This window comes from Acanthisitta chloris, unplaced genomic scaffold (genome assembly GCF_000695815.1).
Source record: "Acanthisitta chloris isolate BGI_N310 unplaced genomic scaffold, ASM69581v1 scaffold30765, whole genome shotgun sequence".
In the NCBI taxonomy this organism is placed as follows: domain Eukaryota; kingdom Metazoa; phylum Chordata; class Aves; order Passeriformes; family Acanthisittidae; genus Acanthisitta; species Acanthisitta chloris.
Genome location: NW_008675018.1, coordinates 131,302 through 152,424, shown reverse-complemented (window position 1 = coordinate 152,424; position 21,123 = coordinate 131,302). Strand labels below are relative to the sequence as shown.

General features: G+C 42.0%; 1 protein-coding gene across 1 annotated transcript in view; it reads left to right on the top strand.

Annotated features, from left to right (window-relative positions):
• Positions 1–19,172: 19,172 nt before the first annotated feature.
• Positions 19,173–21,123, top strand: part of GLIS1 (GLIS family zinc finger 1) — a gene marked incomplete at its 5' end in the record, with an annotated part of 107,010 nt that continues 105,059 nt past the window's right edge. Inside the window, one exon of the mRNA XM_009075539.1 lies at positions 19,173–19,362. Coding sequence (XP_009073787.1) covers positions 19,173–19,362 — 190 coding nt within the window. The remainder of the gene's footprint in view (positions 19,363–21,123) is intronic.

Below are 21,123 nucleotides of genomic sequence, written 5' to 3'. Positions count from 1 at the left end.
TTAAATGTTTGATTTAGACAGTGATTCTGAACGCTGGGAAGCTGTGTGTCCTATGTACAAATAGTGGTATTTCATCTGTCTTCAGATGAAGCAAATACTGGGAGATGAACTTGCTCATACTTTCACTGCCACTTGGGTAAAGTATTTTAGACACCGAGGTACAAATTCGCTTTTGGTGTTGGCTTGTTTTATTGTGGATCTTCAGGAGAATAAAAACAGAGAAAAGATACATTCATTATTGACTTCCTTGAGACTGGCCATCTGATTTATGGCTTCAAAGTGTCTCCATTTAATCTGTCAAAACTGATTTTAAACTTCATTTGTCTTCTGGTTTTGGCAGCACTTTTTACCTTGAATTCGACTGTTTGACATGCATTGTACCAGAGTCACATTTTAAAAACATTTACAGTATGTTGCAGAAAAAAAAGGTTCAAGTTGGTACATCTGCTTTCAATATTATGCATCTCTCAAAGTGAAAACAATTTGAGAGTTGGCATTGGGAATGTTCTTCTTGTAGCTGTAAGCACAGCATTTAGGTAACTTATAAGAATAGAGTAATAATTGCAGAAAATGAATTGTCACTGAATAACATTCTCCTGTGATTATCACCAATTACAGTTAGCAGCTCCAGCAGAGTGCTGATGAGATGCAGAGCATGGTTCCCCAAACTGAAAAATTGGCCATTTCTCAGAAGATTTTCTCAAAAATTACTTTCAGAGGTTGCATTCCTGTGCATGGGGCATTAACAGCCCCTTGGGCCTGGCACAGACACATCACAGTGCAGGTCAACTCCTCCAGGAGGAGAGCTGCATCTCTGGGGGTGGAGCAGAGCCTCAGCTTTGGGCTTCAATCCAGACTCTCTCTCAGGTACTGACCACTGCTCCTTTCCTCACTCTAACCTGAGCTGGAATAATGGGAAAATAGTGGTTGCAGGCAGAGGGGTGGTACAGCAAGGAGGAGCTTAGTACCAGGCAGAGAGACCTTCAGCAGTGGTGTAGCTCTGCTCGAGGTGCTCTGGGGGTGGAGCAGAGCCTCAGCTTTGGGCTTCAATCCAGACTCTCTCTCAGGTACTGACCACTGCTCCTTTCCTCACTCTAACCTGAGCTGGAATAATGGGAAAATAGTGGTTGCAGGCAGAGGGGTGGTACAGCAAGGAGGAGCTTAGTACCAGGCAGAGAGACCTTCAGCAGTGGTGTAGCTCTGCTCGAGGTGCAAGAGAGGAATCTTCACAAGAGAGGAATCTTCACTCAGCTTGGGGGTCCCCTGTAGTAGTGCCTGTGTTTCTTAATCATAGCTGCATAGGCTTGATTTTATCAGAAGAGCCTTTATCAGCCTTTCCCCATCTTGCCTTTTTTCATCCCGACTGTCCCTGTGTATTCATTTTTTCCTGCACTATTCTGGATGATTATCAGTAGGGGAATATTACATGAGTAAAGCTCATATGACAGGATGTATTAGCAATAGAAGCACAGGGTAATGGGGAGCTGGAGGGATGTGCTGGCACTGCAGGTAGACCAGAAAGGCAATGACTTAGGAATATTCTGGAGAAAGGCCTGGAAGTGAAGTGAGGGCTGAGAGTTCCAAGTCTGAGATGAAGACCTCCTGGTAGGGACTATGCAAAGTAACAGTGAAAGGAAGGAGCAGACTGCTGGTGCAGCTGTCTATTTTTTAGCTGTGTGGATCTGCTTTGATGATTTATCATCCATTAAGCAATGCCAGAGACTGAATTTGTAAGTAGGTGGTAGGCAGAGAATAGTCAGTAGAAGCAGAATGGTTCAGTTTGCATTTGTCATTGAGATTATGAATGTGTAGGTGAAGAGGGAGAATAGAAATAGAGAAAGGATTAAACTTTTTGAAATTAAGAGAATGTGAACAAGTTCTGTCCTCTGGACAGCTCACTGGAGTGACTCTTCTCTCTGTGCACCACAGAGGTTGGTCATGGTTCCTACTGGATAGCACAGTTGGTGTTGATAGAACCTGGTGTTGATGTGTACAACCACCAACTGGGAGAAGCCTACTGGGGCTGACACTCCTAGTTTGCATTTGCCTCAGACCTGCCTGGTGTGGCATTGGGGGATTATTGCCTCGTTCTCATCAATGTAAGGAAGGATTTAAGCAGTTTCATTTGTTTCTGTATGCGCCTGATGCTGAGCCTGGGGTTTTTATTCTTTCAATTATGCTCTGTAGCTTGGAATGCTTACCAGAGCCAGGCACAGGCAGTGCACGGGGATGAGAGCGCTGGAATAGAAAAATAAACAGCGGAAACCCACAGCCGAACTACCAGATGTTGGGGTTTGCTGAGGGTTTTTTTGTAAGAACACAAGGACTCTGACTGGGGTCATTATCCCCACCAGCCACTTGTCAGCTTAAGTCCCTCCTTTTTTGTTTTTTTCCCCCCCCATTTATCTCCACTCCTCCCTATAAAATGTCCCTGTCTAACTGTGACTGAAGCAACTGATTTTAGGTACTGTTTCCCAGGAGTGCAGGGTCTGCCTTAGACTATAGGAGAGCAGAGGGAGAGACAGATCACCAAATGATAGGATGCTTAGGTGGGACTTGTTTTCCTTCTTTACTGAAAGCACTGATTGCCCAGAGAGGTTGTGTTCACTGGAAGTGTTCAAGAACTGTCTGGATGCAATCCTGAGCCATGTGCTCAGGATGGCTTTGCTTGAGCAGGGAGATGACCCACTGTGGGCCCTTCCAACCTAACTGATGCTGTGTGAAAGTGTGAGAGCTTCCTTAGCTCTGAGCGCAGGTTGCAGGAATAGAACATGGTGTGTGTGTGTGCCTGTCAGGTCTCTCACTGCCTCTTCTCATGCTGGTCTTTACCACCACAGCCTGAGCCCAGAACTGCACTTCTGTCCTGTGTTGGCAAGAGGTTTGACATGCTGTGTTTGGCCCATGATGCAGACAAAAGAGGCAGAAACTTTTAGCTACAGTTGTGCCAAGGCCACTGCTGCTGTGCTGAGTGGCACTGGCTCATGATTCCTTTGTGCTCTGCTGCTTGTATCCATCAGTCTTGTAGGCTGTGAACTTTCTGAGGCAGGAATCATATTTTTTGGTCATTCCTTTGCAGAATAAACTGCAATGGCATTATCATCCTTGGAGCTTTTGCAATATTAAGAAGTGAATAACAGGACCTGCTGTAGAACTGCACAGTTTTCACCGAATATACAAAGAACAGTCCCTTCTCTGGTGTTGAGGGGAAGGAGGGCACAAGGTTCCCTCACAGCTCTGCCATGCCATGTCTCTTTGTTTTGGATGAACACTACCTGTGTCCCAGAAGGAAAAGCTGAGGATAGGTCCTTTGATGTGGCTGCACTTGTGCGATGGATGTGAGGAAGGAGGTCGTGGATGATCCTGAGCAGACCACAGTGAATCTAGTGCTCTGGCCTCTGCTGGATGGATGTTCTGCAGCAAAGAGAGTGAAGAAATATCAATGGCATTAAAGGGAAAGCAAAACCAAAGCAGGTGGTACATGTGCCTGATGGTGACTATATTGCATAGCAGTCAGAGCATCGAGGGTCTAAGTCCAGAAGGAAGGTCAAGAGAGATTCCTACCAAAGCCAGTAATTGTTTTCTTTTTTAGCTTGTTTATTTTCTATGCAGTTAGCAAAACGTGACTCTTCATTATGTGTGGTGTAACCAGTCATTAGCTGTATACACATGGCTGGGGTTCAGTTACACAGAAACAAGATACTTTGCTTCTCCACACTGACTGAGAAGAGGAAAATGCACTGACGTACAGCGATGTAGACTGGAGCTTTGGGAAGCCACTCTTGCTTGTGTGGGACTAGTCCCTGCAGCACATGCACTAGTGTTGCTGTAGATCTTAGAGCTTTCTAAGCACATCCACTGAGTAAGCACATGTGGCTGACAGCACAGTGCCTGACATCTGGGCTCGCCTTTGAACCATGCTCTGAGCAGTTTTACAGCTTAGCCCAGGCTAATGCAGCCTGGAGAGAGGTTTTCTTCCTGTGGGATGGAACCCCCAGGGGTGTTACCATGCAGCATCAGTCCTGGGAGCTCAAGTCACACCAGCTCAGAGATCCCTGCAGCATGCTCTGAGGTGCCCCAGCTTTGCTGTTGCTTGTGCCTTCTGTCCTTGCTTTGCTTTCTGGAAAACTCCTGCTAGTGTTTTACAGTGCAAAAAATTCGTGAGACTTGCTTCCGTATCACAAGGAGTGAGTTTGGAGCCGTGCTGCTCATGTTTTCCCTCTTGCTGACTTGCTGACAATGAGAAGGAAAAATTCCTTGGTTTTCTCATTTTGGGAACTTCCAGAGGTTGCATTCCTCCCCCTTTAATCTCAGCTAATTTCTTAGCGTGCTCGGGATCACATGGATTTCTGCCAGGTAAATAGGGATTTTTGTGAGCTGTAGTCTGTTCTGTGGGCAATCATTTTAGCTGTAAAAGGCCATGGCTTAGCATGGGGCTCAGATGACACACATATTCAGCTTCCAGCTCCTTTATTTTTTAAATGGCTTCAGTTACTCCCTCTCTGCTGTCTTTTGCAAACCAGCCATGGGGTTTAGATGTATCCTCTAGAACTTGTGCTAAACCAAACAAGGCAAACCTAAGAAAGGCTTAATTAAAATAACAGCAATCTCACACTCACTGACTCTATTGCTGGAGCTCTTTTTGCCTGTAAACAGAAAATTCAAATGCTTGGTTTTCCCCCCTCAGTTTCATAAGTGGTTACTGAGCTTCTGCAGTTGCTACATTCCTTAAGAAGTTGTTATTTCTTTTTTGGTCACACACTGGGGGACTCCATTGTTTTCAGTGGTGCCTATTGAGTTAGGCCCATCCACAGCAGAACTCATTCTGGGTCATTAAGTTTGGAGGCACAGTAGTATAATTTGGTGACTCTATTCTGTTTCTTTGCAGAGACTTGTATTAAAGTCACACACACACACACACACAAACCCAGAATAACAGTCCTTCCCCCAGACTCTCAGAGCATTAAAGGATCTGTTAAAGAGAGTTAAAATTCATAGAGCTGTAATCAGGCACATATCAGGCAGAAGCAGCAAAACAATGCTGCTGTCTTATGTTATTAATGATTCTAGTTCTGTGCTGTTCTAGTGCTGACAATTTAACAAGGTTCCTTGGAACAACTGGGTGGGTTTAAGAGAAGATTCACACGAACGATTCGTGGTCTGGAGAACATACTACAGTGTGAGGAAAATGAAGAAGACAGCCAGTTACTCATGTAAAATTATCTGTAGAGAGGGAAAGTACCAGGTACGTTGTGTGTTTTCATCTAGCACACAAGGGCATAGTGTGAGACCCAGTGCCTGAAGTCAAATGAGTTCAAGCTATATAAAATTCATGCTGAGAACCGTGGAACAAACTGCTACAGAAGCAATTCTCCATCATTTAAAGATTCCACTTGGAGATTTGATGTCTTGCTAAATGGTACACTCAAGATCCAACAGCATGTGGTTAAACTCGATGTAGATATCCCAGAGGAAATACAATGCACCAAGCACACTGACATTCTTTCTGGGCTCAGCCTGTAAACTGTGTGGTCTTTGGAAGTTTCACTCTATTCCTGAGCTATGCCTGCTATTCACAAACTTGGTCACTTCACCGTAGGGCTCCATTTCCCACTCAGAAGTAGTTCTTGTAGGGCATATTTCTGGCTCTTTAGTCCTGACGTTTAGGGAGCCTTGGTCACCTTTTGACTACACTTTATGTGCTATGGGAATGTTTTCACCTCATAGCTCTTAATCTGCCCTTTTTCCTCAGCACCAAATTCATATAAAAATGCACATTATTGAGGTTAGCAGTGTGCCAAGGTGATAGGAAAGAGGAAAGGAAAGGAATGGAATGGAATGTCTGCTCTGAGTTGTAACAAGCTAGACTTTCTCGATCTGAGACCCCCTCAAACCTAGTCTGAGTAGATCATTCTGTCTGTGGCTCTCAGTTTGGTTAGTCAACAATATTCATTGAGTTACTGCTTACACTCTTTGCATCTCTAATTGAGCACTGGAAGCTGTTATTAAAATGGAGATGTCAGAATTCATCCCTCAGTTTGCATCTTCAGATACTCAGTTCTAGACTTCCTAACCCTGATCTTGCACCTTCTAGTTTTGCAGTGCTGTTACTTCACTGCCTGTGGCAGTGACTCCTGATTGACAACCAGACAAGAACAGAACAGGATTTGTAGACCATATGATTAATGTATTGCTCTCACTTTCACTGGATGGATTGGATCAGCATGTTAGAATGATTTCATGCCCTTCACATATTCTTGATGGCAGGGATGGCCAGCAGAAAAAGCACTGTAGATACGAAGAGTCAGCCCTAACTGGAGTTTTCAGACTACCAGAACACTGGAGTCTGGACAGTGTGCATGTTCCTGAGAGTTTTTGTTTAGTGTTTGATGCTGCTAGGTTGTATTTTGGCATGAGGGAACCTTGGTGGAGGCAACCTTTACCTCTGCATGCACTCCCTAAGTTCTATCTAGACTGAGATTTCCAGGCATTTTTCAGAGGGCAATTTAATGCAACAGTAAGAACCAACAGGAAAATTGGATCATGCCAAAGGCTCATTAACCTCATTATTCTTTGTCTTAGCCAAGAAAAAAAGATAAAATAATCCAGATAAGGTTTAACTGCTGAATCTGACTGCCATTGTGCTGCCTCCTTGCTGGCTCACAGTGAAGGAAGCATGTACCTGCTACCACCTGCAAAGAACAGGGTCTGATAGTGTAAAGTGTGGAGAAAAAAAGGTACAGAAAAAGGTTTGCTGGACACAGTTCAGAACAGAGATGGAGGAAAGAGAGCAGAGCTCTGAAAAACATGATTTATGAGTAAAAGACCTAAATAATGAGAGCTGTGTAACACTGGCAAGAGGAGACTGAGTGGAGACAGCTTGCAAAGACATAAAAGGTTGCTATGGAAGGCAAGAGAACAGACTCTTCTCCATGTCCAGTTTGGACAGGACAATATGTAACAGACTAAGTTGTGCTAAGGGGGCTTTTAAGTTAGAAATAAAGAAAAAAATTCCTAAGTCAAGTGAACCAACAGAGCAGTTTGCTGGAAATGCTGGGGAATTGCTGGAGCCTGTAAAGGACAGATTGGCCAAACACCTCCTGAAGTTTTTGAGACTGGAATATGCTGTAGGGACACAAGGTTGAGTAAGTTGTGTTCTGAAGACTCTTTCAGTCCTGTTTTCTGTGATTGCATAATGTGTATCAGAGTAAAGGGCTTGGCATGATTACAGTGACACTTCTGATCTTCACTGAAATGTCTAGCTTCATGTAATCCCTGGGATACCTTGTTCTCATGACTTGTGTGGAAAGTGCAGACCCTGCACTTCTGCAGTTTACAGAAGGATGTAGAAGGCAGTGTTAAATAAAAGTAGAGAGGTCCACATACCTCCTAATCCATAGCAACTGCCCACTGTCATTACTGGAAGATTCACAGAGAACCTTTAGCAGAAGCTAAACTTCTAATTGTTGTTTATTCAGTGTTCATGTAAGCCAGCACCATTCAGTGAGAACGTGTTCCCTTATTGTAGCAGCCTTTGTACTGTTTAATCTTTCTGCATCATCTTATCTCTGCTTTTCTTCTTCCCTGTGCCTTCACCTCTTCGCAGCAGATTCCACAATAACCTCATTCTTACCCTGTCCCACAGTCTGCTACAAAGCCCCACAGGAGAAGAGGTAGTGGTGGAGGTGCCTTGGCTATTATCCAGATTTGACCTTCTGAAGAGATGGATACAGTCAAGATGTTCAGGCCTTCCAGTTGCTGTCTGAAGCTGCCCCAATTTGGACAAACACCTGAACTAGTTATATTTAAGTCATAGTGAAGAGTTTTTCTTCTTACTGCATTGCATGGTATATAGATATTTATTGCACCAATAACTCATATGTTTCATGCTGTGCTTCAGTAGACTGTTCTTACTGATGACACATTAAGTTGTATATTTAATGTGCACTGCATGTACCTACAGCCCTAACACTGCACTTACAGATAACTGCTGCGCTCAGACTTGGGTAAAGCTGGGGAGAAGTGTGTTCTGTGCTGGAGAGCTTGCAAGAGGCCTTTTCACTGGCACTGAGTGCAGGAGGGTAAATTCAATTTGAGTAGAATTAGTCCCAAGCATAGTTCTGGTAAAATAGAAAACGACATTGCAAATCACTTGATGTTAAATATATTTCAAATCAAGCCTTGAAATAACGCCAAAATCCTGGCAGAAAGAAATGTCAAACAATGAAAACAGCAAATGAAAAGTAGCAGGGGTAGGCTGTTGCTCTTTTCAGCATATGTTGGGGAAACTGTTTGTTTGTCTTGAATTTTGTTTCTGGCAGTGTTAATTCTAAGCTGCAAAGAAGCCATTACTGCATTAGGTATTGAGTGTTAAATGACCAAGGTGACTGTGCAGGTGAAATGGTTGCCTCTTTGTGGCAGCAATTTGAGTTGTCATTTTTAAAAAATATTTTATCAAGAGCACAAAGAGGTTGATAAGAGACGAAAGTTACTTGGTGAGTGTGAGAGATCTGCAGTGAGTCTAGATGGAAGTTGAGTGTGTGAAGATGTCTCCTATTTAGCAAGAGAATGGAGGAACCAATGCAATGGCATTAGGAGAATGTGTAGCCTTCAGCAACCACATACCTTTTCACTGTAGCTTTTCATCCCTCTGACACACAAAGAACCAGAAAAAAAATGTGTGGAAGAAGCTCTTGCAACAAGTGAGCTTGAGGCACAGATGTCAGTGGAGAGGAGAGACTCATGAAGCCTCTCTTAATTTGCACCTTCTTGGAGGACCAGCAAGTGGAGGACATCAGCTGGAGCTGATGTGCAGTGCAGGTTTACTAGATCCCCTGCATTGTATTCCCTTTACATGTTGGAGCATTCATATCACACAGCAACATGGAAAGTTCTTTCTAGACTCCCAGTGCATTTTGAATCCTGTTATGAGTCATTTTCTGTCTCCTTTGCCTATGACCAGACTGATTTCCAAATGTAAGCATCAGAATTAGGCCCATAAGATTAGATGTGCATCCACATCCCACCAGACCTTGTCCTTTGTTCAGCTTGCATTGAAAAGATTAAAATGCTCTTTAGTTTTACTGGTTTCCCCCATTGTTTAAACTTTACTACTTCTGTGTGTGACCTACAGTGGTTCTGTCTTTGTAGCAGCACTTTTGTGGCTGTAACAGACTTGGTGACACTTCCAGGCTCCTAAAAGTTTGAGCCCAACATCTTGATGGAAATATTTTTTGTTGTGGTAGGTTTTTCCCTTTTTAATGTATATAGTGTACTGCTGAGCCAGGCAGACATAAAATTCCTTCTTGGGACATAGAGACATATATGTTTACACAAGACATATGCAAGGTGCCATATGGCAAAACCCCAGCTTTCATTCCCTGCACATCCTTGTGTTTCAAATGTTTGGGAGAGCATATACCCCTGTAGAGTCTTTACATGGTCTGCTGGCTAGAACTTCCATGGAAAAGAGAGACTAAATAGGCTAAGCAAAATATAGGGGAATGGAGATCTGGGAGTTTAAAAGTTCAAGGCTTAATAAGTAAATGGGAAAGCAATATCCCACATGCAGTTCATGGTAGGCATGCTCTGGCTATTAGGGAATTAAATGACTTAGAGGAAAAAACAAAAGGAATAGATTTTTCTCAAACTGTGTATGTATGGAAAGGTCTGGATTCTCAATGGAGTCATATAATTGATGATGAAGGCATGTTTACAACAGGAACAATTCAAGTACCTCATCACAAAATGTGTGAACTTCTGTCTTGAAGGTGTCACTCTGGAGTTCTTTTAACCTTCAGGCCCCATCTAATGACAGGCTGCTGGGAAAACACTGTGGTGCCCATTTAGAGCAATGAAAAAGACAAACCAAAGGGGCCAAGGGCAGGTGAGTGTGTACCCTAAACGGTGTGTAGTTGTCTTATAGTTTACACCAAATGCACAATGCCATTGCTCTGGGGAGCGTGGATTCATTCATCCTGGTTCAGCTGTCTCTGGGACACAGTTTGGTCCATCTCATGTGTGAGAGCAGGGAATTTAAACCAGACAGGTTGACAGCAGCTTCTGTGTATTACATGTGTTGCTCACATTGAAACATCCAGTTGTCTGGTACCCAGACAGTGTGACCAGCCTCAGCCAGGGTTAAAAGTTGTGACTCTGAATGGTACAGTGGATTTGGTAGAGTCAACTTTGCACAGCATGGCAGCAGTCTTGCATCTATGGCATCCTGGAATGTGTGCTGGAAGGTGAGGCACAGGGTGGAGAGGACCAAAGATGGCAGTGGAAGAGAGGGTTTCAAACCAAGCTCAGAAACGAAGGGGAAGCGGAGATGAGTGGAGAAGTGGAATGGGGCCAATGTGTCACCTTTGAGCATGTTTACTCAGAGGTGGCAAGACACTCCTATTCTCCTGTGTTTGGCACGGCAAACACATAATGAGATATCCTACCTATCAGAAATACTGAGAATTAAGCCTATTCTAAACATGCTCTTCTTAAGAAAAAGAAACACATCAAGTTTCATTACATTGAGCTTATATTCTCCAAGTGCCCATTAGGAAGGTTTTAGGATTTCCTTTTAATTAAAATAATGTTTGTTGAGCTTAATATTTTCCTAAAACATTTATTTTAATGTCTTTTCCTGCTGTTAGTAAAATCCAAGCAGTGAGGAAGGATAACTGACCACAAAAAAGGCCAGATGTGCTGAGAACAATATTTTTCAGATTGCCTGGCAACAGGCAAAAGGTGCTTCCAGGCTGAAGAGGTTCTGTAACAATGAATGTAATGACAAGATCTGTGTTTCATCAGGTTGCAAAAGGTTTTGTCCTGATTGCCACAGAAGAGGGCAATGGTCATTTTCAGTCTGCTCTCAGCTCTATTTGAGTCATAATTTAGAGGTCTGAGATCAAAATAGAAGCCAAGAATGTTGAGTTTCAAACCTGCCTGTAGTGAAAGGCTCCCTGTGATAGTAGACAGTGTATTTCTCTGACAATCTCTTCACTATTGCCTAAAATGGTTCTATTCTTACACATCTAGAGTCTAACTCATATCATAACTGAGGCTGTGAAGTCGCTGGAATCAAAGCTCATGGCATGTGTTTTCCTGAGTCTTGGCCATACTTGCCAAGTTCAAAAAGTGTTGTGCAGGTCTCAGCTGGAAATCTAAACTACATAACATTGCAAGTTGTTTTAGCAGTGGAAGATGTAGTGTGTTATGTGTTCTTTGCTGCCTGTTGCCCTCCAAGATAACCTTTAAAACATCATGAAAAAATCAAATGCGGGAGCTGAAATCTATCCACATGCTCAAAAGTGAAAAGGTTATAGACCTCTACTGAAATATTTTCAGATTGTATTGAGTTGGACCGATACAAAATTAACCACACTTCTGTATACAGTAGTGCCAACCTTACACATTCACTCTTTCAAAATACTGCGTGTAGTCTGCAAAAATAAATTCCCCAGAACAGAAATCTTATGCAATCCAAATTATTAGTTTTAAAAATAAATTAAACATGAAATAACAAATATGTATTTAGCCAACACTCAGGGTCTAGAATTTACTAGGAAGACACACATGAGTTGTATTTATCTTTCACAAATTTTTAAGACTGATACTTGACAAATTATTTCACTATCTGGGTCGTTCTAGTTTACAAGAGTTTTCCTAGCCCTTCTGTCTTCACTCGTGCATCAAATGAAAGTAAAGAAATAAGTATTTCTATTGTAGGATTTTATAGCATGATTCATAAAAATGGGAGGAAACAGATCCTTCTTTTTCTTCTGATCTTATTCAGTATTGTTTGTTTTAATCCTAATCTTTTATTGATTCATATAATCTGTATCTATTTGCAGATAGGCAAAGGATCTGCCACCTCTGTTTTGATACACAAATGTAGGACAATTTAGGTCTTCACTTGACTCTCACTATGTAGTATAGTGTGCTCTACAGTAAAGAATCTTTTGGCTCTTGCTGTGTTTTCATTAAGACAGTGTACAAGCACTATAAATAGATGAAGCCATGTCTCTACCAGCTGTATGAAACAGACCTTAAAATGTGAACAGGTTGTAACTGGTACAGAGATCCAGGGTGAACCTGGAGTGTGGTATGAGCTCCTTTGTTCATCGTTGGCATACGAATTCTTAAATGCAGCAGTGATAATTTAGTGCTGTTATTGTTAACCACTTCAGTCCCCAGGTAAGGGCAAACAGCAACAAAAGAGGCTCAGAAATCTCTTGTTGATGCTTTGGGGAAGGAATTGCTGCCTCCCTTTGCCAGTGTAAATAAGCCAAAGGAGCTATGTGTGGCAAATGGTCATAGAATCATAGAATCAGCCGGGTTGGAAGAGACCTCAAAGATCATCAAGTCCAATCCTACGGTGGTTACTAGACCATGGCACTAAGTGCCACATCCAGTCTCATCTTGAAAACCTCCAGGGATGGTGAATCCACCACCTCCCTGGGCAGCCCATGCCAATGCCTGATCACTCTCTCTGTAAAAAAATCTCTTCCTAGTATCCAACCTAAACCTTCCCTGGCAAAACTTGAGTCTGTGCCCTCTTCTCCTCCTGCTGGTTGCCTGGGAGAAGAGACCAACCCCCACCTGACTCCAACCTCCTGTCAGGGAGTTGTAGAGGGTGATAAGGTCTCCCCTGAGCCTCCTCTTCTCCAGGCTAAACAACCCCAGCTCTCTCAGCCTCTTCTCATGGCACTTGTGCTTGAGTCCCTTCACCAGCCTTGTTGGTCTTCTCTGGACCTACTCCAGCACTTCAATATCCCTCCTGAACTGTGGAGCCCAGAACTGAGCACAGCATTCAAGGTGTGGCCTCACCAGCACCGAGTACAGAGGAAGAATCACCTCCCTGGTCCTGTTGACCATACTGGTCATTTTGAAAGTTACTGTGTTTGTCCCCATGGGCAGCCCAATGGGCTTAATATCACACAGAGATGAAATCAGAACAGAGAGAGAACTTCCAAAACTTCACAGGGTAAAACTTAGCTTGTAATAAAAAGGTAAAGCTTTGTGAGAGTATACATTTACTTACATAAAGAATCATGGTTGGACAATCTGGAACCACATAGTGTGGTTTAAAAAAGGTAATTTTCATCTTCAAATGTTACTGGAAGTCACTTCTACCGAGTTATAAACTGTTGCAAAGGTCTGTTAAGAGTGCAGAACTTTCTTCTTTGAAGCAGTGAGAAGCCCAAATGTCTAGAGATTTGTTGTGTACCACATGGTGCAAATTACTGCAAGAGGTCAAGAAAAAATCTTAACAACCCCTCCTTTGGGCCAAGATCTGGAAGTCTGTGTTTAGGATGTCTTGTTATGAGCTTGAAGATCTGACTGAAAATACCAGTGTGACACTTGGGTCAAGTCTGCCAAGGCTGTAATGGCATCTATGGATAATCACCTCAGACTACTTCTAAAGTGTTTTTCCTTCTCTTAAGCCTTATGCAGAATAGAAAAATGTAGATCCAAACTCATATCCCTGCTAATAGTTGTTCACTGAAACAGAGGAGAACCCATGTTTCTTCCCAAGGCACAGAAAAATCTGTCTCCACAGTCACACAGTTGACCCTGCCTTGTAGGGGGTGTAAGAACAACTCCAGTATCTATTTTCTAGCCTTTATGTTGCTTTTCTGTCCCTCAGGCTTGGTGTTGTAGGATGAAGACAATACCTCCCATTCACCATAGAGAATGGCATGACAGGCATAAAAAACTTCTGGAAAGTGTTGATTTTGTTATTATTGTTGAAAATGTCAAAAATGCTTTGTAGTCATGAATCATTTTGAAGATTCTGTGTTTTGAAGCATTGAGTTCATTCATTAGAGCCTTCAAGCATGCAGCAGAGTGCTGTGCATCCCCCTGCATGCTCTTAAGTTACTGACTCTGCAGGAGTTGTGGCAGTCACTCCAGCCATACTGTGATGGAGATTACTCAGCTGTGGAATGGGATGCTGAGGGTGGATACAGCACCTTCCCTACGGTGCATGGCTGTGCTGTGTTGGCACCTTTTGAGTTAATAATCTCCTCTCAGTGGAGGGATCTGATGGCCTGTTCCAGTGTGGATGATTTTCACTTGTTCGAGTAAATCTGGTACTGTTTGGTCTTTCACTCTTCTCACGTGACTCGTCCAGCTGCCAGTAACAGCGTTCCATTTCTCACTGTTGTCGTGGTACATTTTGGACATCACATCCAAACAAAACCAAGAATGGCAATTTTTTTTTTAAACAAGAAGTAATTAAAGAGAATGAACAGTAAGAGAAAAAAAAAGGCAAATGACCTAGTTTGGTCTTCGCCGCAAAACCCACAATGCTCTGGGGATATCTAAGTATGTTAGGCAAATATTTCAAATCTATCTCCATTTCAAATGTGAGTCATTTCAATTAGACATCTTTCAGTTATTTGTTCATTGGTCTTAATTAGGTAAACGCTGAGGCACTGCAGCATGTTTTTATTGTTGAGTAGTGACCCTTTTGGTAAGTTCTTGCTGTTATCTTAGCCTTAATAGCTAATTTTATCAGTAAGAATGAAATCTTCCTGAGTGGTAAACAAGGTGTTCCTCAGGGAAGAAAGAGAGCTGTTGCCGTTTAGTAGAGGTGTTTTAAATGTTGATCTCACTGTTGCACAAACAGGTTTCCCTTTGTGTGAGGAAATGTTCTGGTTTGTTCTAGGAGAATTTACTCCTAGCAAGAAATGCAGGGCTGACCCTGCAGATCCCCAGCAGTGTGAGCTGTCCTTGCTGAGGTCTGTAGCCCCATCATGGTCAATGGAGCCAAGTCTCACATGATTTAATCTGGCATAAAGCAAGAAAAAACTCCCCCAAAGTCAGTTACCCCAGAATGAAAGAAGCAAAATATCCAAAATTGAACTAGCTTGATTACTCATATGGAAGGAATTGCCTGATTACAGCCTTTGCACACTACTGTATTGACTTCTTCCATTCTCTTCACGAGTGTTTAAACGTAAAGGTATAAATCAAAACTGCAGGACAAAGAGAAAGACAAAAGTTACCTTGATGGATTCCACTTCCATGAGATCCTTCTGGAAACCATTCTGCTTTTATTAGATTTACTCTCTGTAAATTAGGATTAGTTTTTATATGGATTTATGAAATGGCTACAGTGTAGTGCAAGCAGGGTGAACCCCCTGGTCTAAGGCAAGGGAGTATGTGTTCTTTTCATCTGTTATTGGTAAGTTACTGTATGTAGGTTAAAGGCCCCTTGATACCAGTGAAAGAAGAGATCTAGTTCCAGACATGGAAAGTGCTTAAATCTTGTGTGTGCCAGCCAGTTGTATAGAACAGCCAGTTGTCAAAGGGCCACATTCTGTTCTCAGTTACAGGGGTGTAAAGCAGACCTTCCCCCATTTTTGTTGGAGGCTATGAGTTCACTTTCACATCTGCTTGAACAGTTGAATATAGACTTGGGTTGTCTGTGTTGAGAGATAATCTCTAAGGTCTTTTTTAGTTGCTGTGAGAGGGAAAAACCGTGAGCTGCTGGTGTTGTTCCTTGTTTGTCATTGCTCCAGCTCCCATGTGGTGGGCACATGGCAGAGGCTTTGGTGCAAGTGTTACTTCACTCAGGGCACTGTTGTGCAAGAAATAATTAGCTCTTATTAATGAGTTAATGAATTAAGGTACTTTGTGAAGGCAAATGTGTGGTGGATTGGCTGAAACACAGAATTTCACGGATTTAGCCTAAGTGTTGTGTTCCTTTGCAGGGTAAAAAGGTATTTTCTGGCTTGACAGCTACAAGAGAAGGTAATTATTTTTGACAGCACAGGGATAGTGTTCTTGTTATTCTAGGAAATCTCCATCTTCACACAAATGGGTATCAGTGTGTGCTGCAGTTGGTATTGCTGAGCTTTGGTGGAAGCTTCAAGTTTCTGTGTTTTGATAATATGATAAAATTGGTAAAGTACATATTTAGAAATCCCTAATGAATTTCAGACTTGTATCATTTGGGGAATGAAACAAAGTGTTTTATTATGAGTCCTGTATAAACCTGAAACATTTAAAAAGGATCTACAGTATTTTGGAGGGAAGATACATTTGGACTATATACCAGGTAACATTGCTGATGGAAAGAGAGGAACTGTGAATTGGATATTCTGAGTATGATTGATTGACCATCTTCTCTTGGTGGTGTGGCCTTAAAAACCTTATTCACCAGTGTTCAACCATGTATTTAGATACCCTTTAAATGTGATTCTTCTGCCCAAATTAACAACCACAAGTCTCATTACGCAGTCTTGCTAAGGTAGATATTATTCCTAATGTGAATTAAATTATGATGGGTGAATCCAGAATAGGAATGGAATAAAGTCCAATAGAACAGTGTACTGTTCACTATCCAGAGGATATAGTGATAATTTATGTCATGATTACAAGCAAGGCAGAGCTAATCATCAGAAAGACCCACTGAAAGCTGAAAGGCTTCCGAAGTGGTCTGAAAGGTCCAAACCTGCTGAATACAACTGACTGCCCTGCCAGACCAGAAGATGCTGCAGTCCAGCACAGCTTCTTCCTCTCTTCAGTCACTTGGAACAGTCACAGAGTGTTAGTGAGTTCAGGTCTCTGAATATAAATCTGAAATAACTAGAACCTGTATATGTATTACCATGAAGAAGGCTAATGACCCATTTAGTATATTTTAAATGCAAATTTGTTGCTGTTTAAACTCTCATGTGTCATTCCTAAAAATCTTACATAGCTGTTTTATAAATGTTTGTGTAAAATAATGCTGGCCTACACTTCCTGGGACTTATCACATGCCTTGGTGTTGTGAGTGAGCTAGGTAGGAAAAACCCAATATTAGTTTTCCCATTTTAAAGATTCTGGATTCTGAAAAAGTAGACATCAAATAAATAAATGGTCAAGAAATGTAATGTATCAGCCAAGCACGAAAAACCTTTCACTGGAAAGGGGGAACTGTCTTCTGGAAGTGTCACAATAATGCCTCATGCTACTTGTAATTTGGGTGTCACATGTACCCTCTGTTTTCTATGGGTCTGGATACTTGCCTGGGCTACGTCTTCATCTGCCATGGTCTTCCCACTACAATGGCACCGTGGAGCATGATGGGGAGGCTGTGGAGCTTAGCCAGTGGAGGAGAATGGACTTTTGTGCTGTGATTCCTTTCACAAATTCTCCAGTTACCAAAGACCTTTTTTGCCTTCCCCAGTCACCTCTTTCTTCTCATTTATACTGACCAAACCCTATAACATGATTCTCATCATTTTCACAGCATTCATTGACTGTAATTATAGAGAACCACAACTGCTCAGGCTCTTCCACTTGCCTTTCGTTTGGAACAGGGTTAGAATCTTAGAGTCATATAGGTCGGAAAAGACCTTACCATCATCAAGTCCAGCCACTGACCTTGCACTGCTAAGTCCACAAGCATTACCAGGTGTCCATAAGAGGAAATGTGGTTTGGATATAAGGAAAAAATTTTTCATGAGTGGTGCGGCACTATCTCAGGTTGCCCAAAGAAGCTGTGGCTGCCCCATCCCTGGAAGTGTTCAGGCCAGGTTGGATAGGGCTTGAAGCAGCCTGGTCTAGTGGAAGGTGTCTCTGCCCATGTCAGGGGGATTTGGACTGGGTGATCTTTAAGATCCTTTCCAACCCAACCCATTCTGTGATTCCATACTGATATATGCCTGCTCTGCATAATACCACAAATTACAGTGTTGAAATGGTAGAAGCTGTGCTGGCAGTGGCAGGTCCAGTGTGGGTTTCAGTAGAAGGACCAGACCTGAGAGCAGTATAAAGCAGGTTATTTGTGGTGAGGTTGTTTGTAAGTCCTGTGGCTGCTCGGAGGGATTTCATTTCACACTTGTGCAATTCTCTAAAAGTCAGATGAGAAGAGGAAAGCATGTCCTGGAGTTGCATGAGCCCATCTTACACTCCCATTTTGGGATGGCTGAATGACATTGTCTGGGTAAAATGCAGAGACAACAAAACTGTGGTGAGGGGAATTGTGCCTTGTAACGCCTTAGTAAAGGACAAACTATGATGCTTGTGAGACTCATCAGTTTGTGTGAAACTGAGCACAGGCTTTATGTTTTCTGCCATTTTGACTGCAGAATTTGTTTTCTTCTTCAGTATGTGACACTCAGTGCCATCATAGAGAATAGACTCACTACACTGCAGTTTTGCTCACCATCAGCATTGGCTCTGTATGAAAACTGCAGAGCTATTCTTGCCTTAGTATCTGACACCGTTACGTTTTGTCTGATGGAAAAAACAGATTTGAGGGAGCTCTGTTATTTTAAAAACATGATTCATCTACAGTAGGGAAAATGATGTTAAATGCCTGTTGTGACTCTTTTAGCTTACCTCTGAAGGCTAAATTTCTTACAGATACTTTTTTGCATACTTATCTATGAGTATTTGGCTAGTTCACTAGAGGTAAAGAACACAACTAACATGCTTTAAATTCAGGGGAATTGACAGTGTTTAACCAATACAGTCTAAATTCCCAATTCCCCCTTTGTCCTCTCTCTTTAGCTAGACTATAGCTTCTTGTTTGAGATACATGTATTTCTGAAAAATATTGCTATAGTTCTAGCCTGTTTATTTTCAAGTCTGGTAAAATGTACTATTTACCAGAGCAGAATATATGAGTATTGGCATTAGCATTTATAATAATAGCTTAGTTGGAAATACAGTTAAATGTATAAATTGAAACAAAATCACTTAAACTTTTTCACACTGTTGACCTGTCAGTAAAGTAGAAACATGCCCATCTAAAGTCATAGTCACAGAGATAATTGTCTGCAAATAAAAACTTGACTTACGTCACTGTTTTGAGAGCATGCCTTGTCCTGAAAATAAAGGGACTCTGAAACATCCTTCTCCAAAATCTAACACGGGCAAGACTCTACCATAAAAATACACAGAAGGGAAGGGAGTCACCTTGTTTGAGGTAGATCATGAAGTGCAAAATAGCCACAAAACTTAAAATGAGAAATAAACAACATAGTTCACAGATCCAAATTCCTTTGCAATTGATTTTTGCTTCCTTGTGAAACCTGTCATTTCCACTGACTTGTCATTTGCAAGAATTTTGGAAGGAGATCCAAAATGAGTATACGAAGTAGTAGTCACTAGTAATAGTCAGCATAGAGAGTTCTTAGTCAAAGGCTTATCTTTTTATTTTTTACTTATTCTTTTGACAGTAAACGGTGGCTACAATCATTGTAATTTGATCTCTGAGAAGAAGGACATGGAGATGACAAGTAGTTCAGTACCTGTCTGCAGACAAGGTCTGTTCATCCACACAGGAAACTCACTCATGCGAGACCACCCACTGTCCTGCGAGCGGCTGCTCCATGTCGGTCAGCTGAACCTGACGCACTCGGATATAAGGTATCGCTCCAAGTTTTATCAGTTGATGTACTTTACTCTACTCGAGTGCTGCTCTCTTGGAACTGTTTCCTAGTAGCATCTTGGGTGCTACATTTGGAAGAGTATTTTTGGCTTCCACTTCCTTTTTGGAAGTTGTTTGGTTGCTGATTTAACCTCACTGCTGGTTTGCAGGTTCAGCCTTCAGGGACATGCACGTGTGCACAGAAAACTGCCAGGGCAGTGCCAGGAGGAGTCACTGCTTGTGCAGCCACAGCCCCTGAATTGAAGTGTAAATACAGCTTCGCTGTGTGGGCTCTTCCAGCATGCTCAAAAGTAGATGAGAGTTTTGCTAGGGGCTTCAGTAGGGTCAAATTTGCCTTGTCTGTACCTCCACCCCAATGCCATTGGTGTTTCCAAATTGCAGCCTGGAAGGGATGATACCTACTCCCAACCCAACTTCTCCCATGTGGCAATTTGACATGCCACCATCAAACCTACAGGAAACCAATGCCACTTTTCTTTCTACAGCATTTCCTCTAATGAAGTATTTTCAGTGTTCCCATACAGCCACATCCTTGGTATTTGCTTTTAAGGCCATAATGTGAAAATTTGGTCTCTGGTTTTGATATATACACTGTAGTTGGATATGCTATGAACAGAATCTCTATTTAAACATTTGCTATAAATTAATTATATGAAAACACAGAACTCCATTATTTTTTTGTTGTTGTTGTTACAAATTTAACATTACCAGATTTTAAACAAGTACCCTAAACAGACATCCATTGTGAATAGAAGCCTGCTACAAATTAAAATCTGTCCATCTATTTTAATTACACTGCTTTTTGGCAGGGAATGTAATACAGAATAATCTTGACCTTTTTGAAGAGCTGTAGAAAAGAAAAACCTCAATAAAGTTGCAGCCTTTATCTTAGGTACTTGGAATAATTGGCACTCTGTGCATGGAACTATCAAGCCCAAATTTCCATAGTCACAGCAAGAGGAAATATGGCCTACAGCTTGGTCTTGAAAAATCTGACTGTTTCTGATTTTATTATACATGCTTATGTCTTGTTTCCCCTTTTCCGTGTACTGGTGAGGTAAAAACATCTGTGTTTTCAGGAGAAGGAGGCACGGTAATATGACAAGCAAGTGGAAAGCTGTTTGTATGTTTGTTTGTTTCTTTGTTTGTTTGAAAAGGACAAATAATATCCATACAAAACAATATTCTGGTATCACTACAAAGATTTGAGGATGCCTTCGCAGCTGGATGGAAATCTTCTCCCTCCTGGCTTCTTTATGGCTCAATGTGGGATTGGTAGTTACCAACCTTTTTTTTACTCTGTCAGTGAGGACAATTACGAAACAAAGATAATTAGGGCAGGAGCAAACAAAAGGAGGAAGAGGGTACTCTGCTTAGATCTTTTTGAACCTTTTTGTGCAATTTATAATGAGGAAATGACAGATACCTGCATACCTGGCATCACAGTACCCACCCTCAGAAATATGAACCCCCTCTAGCCCTCATTTGGGAGAGGATTCCCAGAACAGCATAAAGGATTGTGTGCTGCATAACATGAGAAAGTAGCAGGTGATAAGCCTCATTCCCTCCCCTTTGCTTTGTGGCATGGTCTAAAGCCTTGAGGCTCTGCTGCTTCTAATTTTGGAAAGGTTTGGATAATATCTTGAAAGACCCTTCCATTCCATTGCAGGTTGTTTGTGTGGCCCACTGGTTATGCTCTGCTTGTATGTCCACCTGGCTAGTAGTGCTTTTGTCTGCAT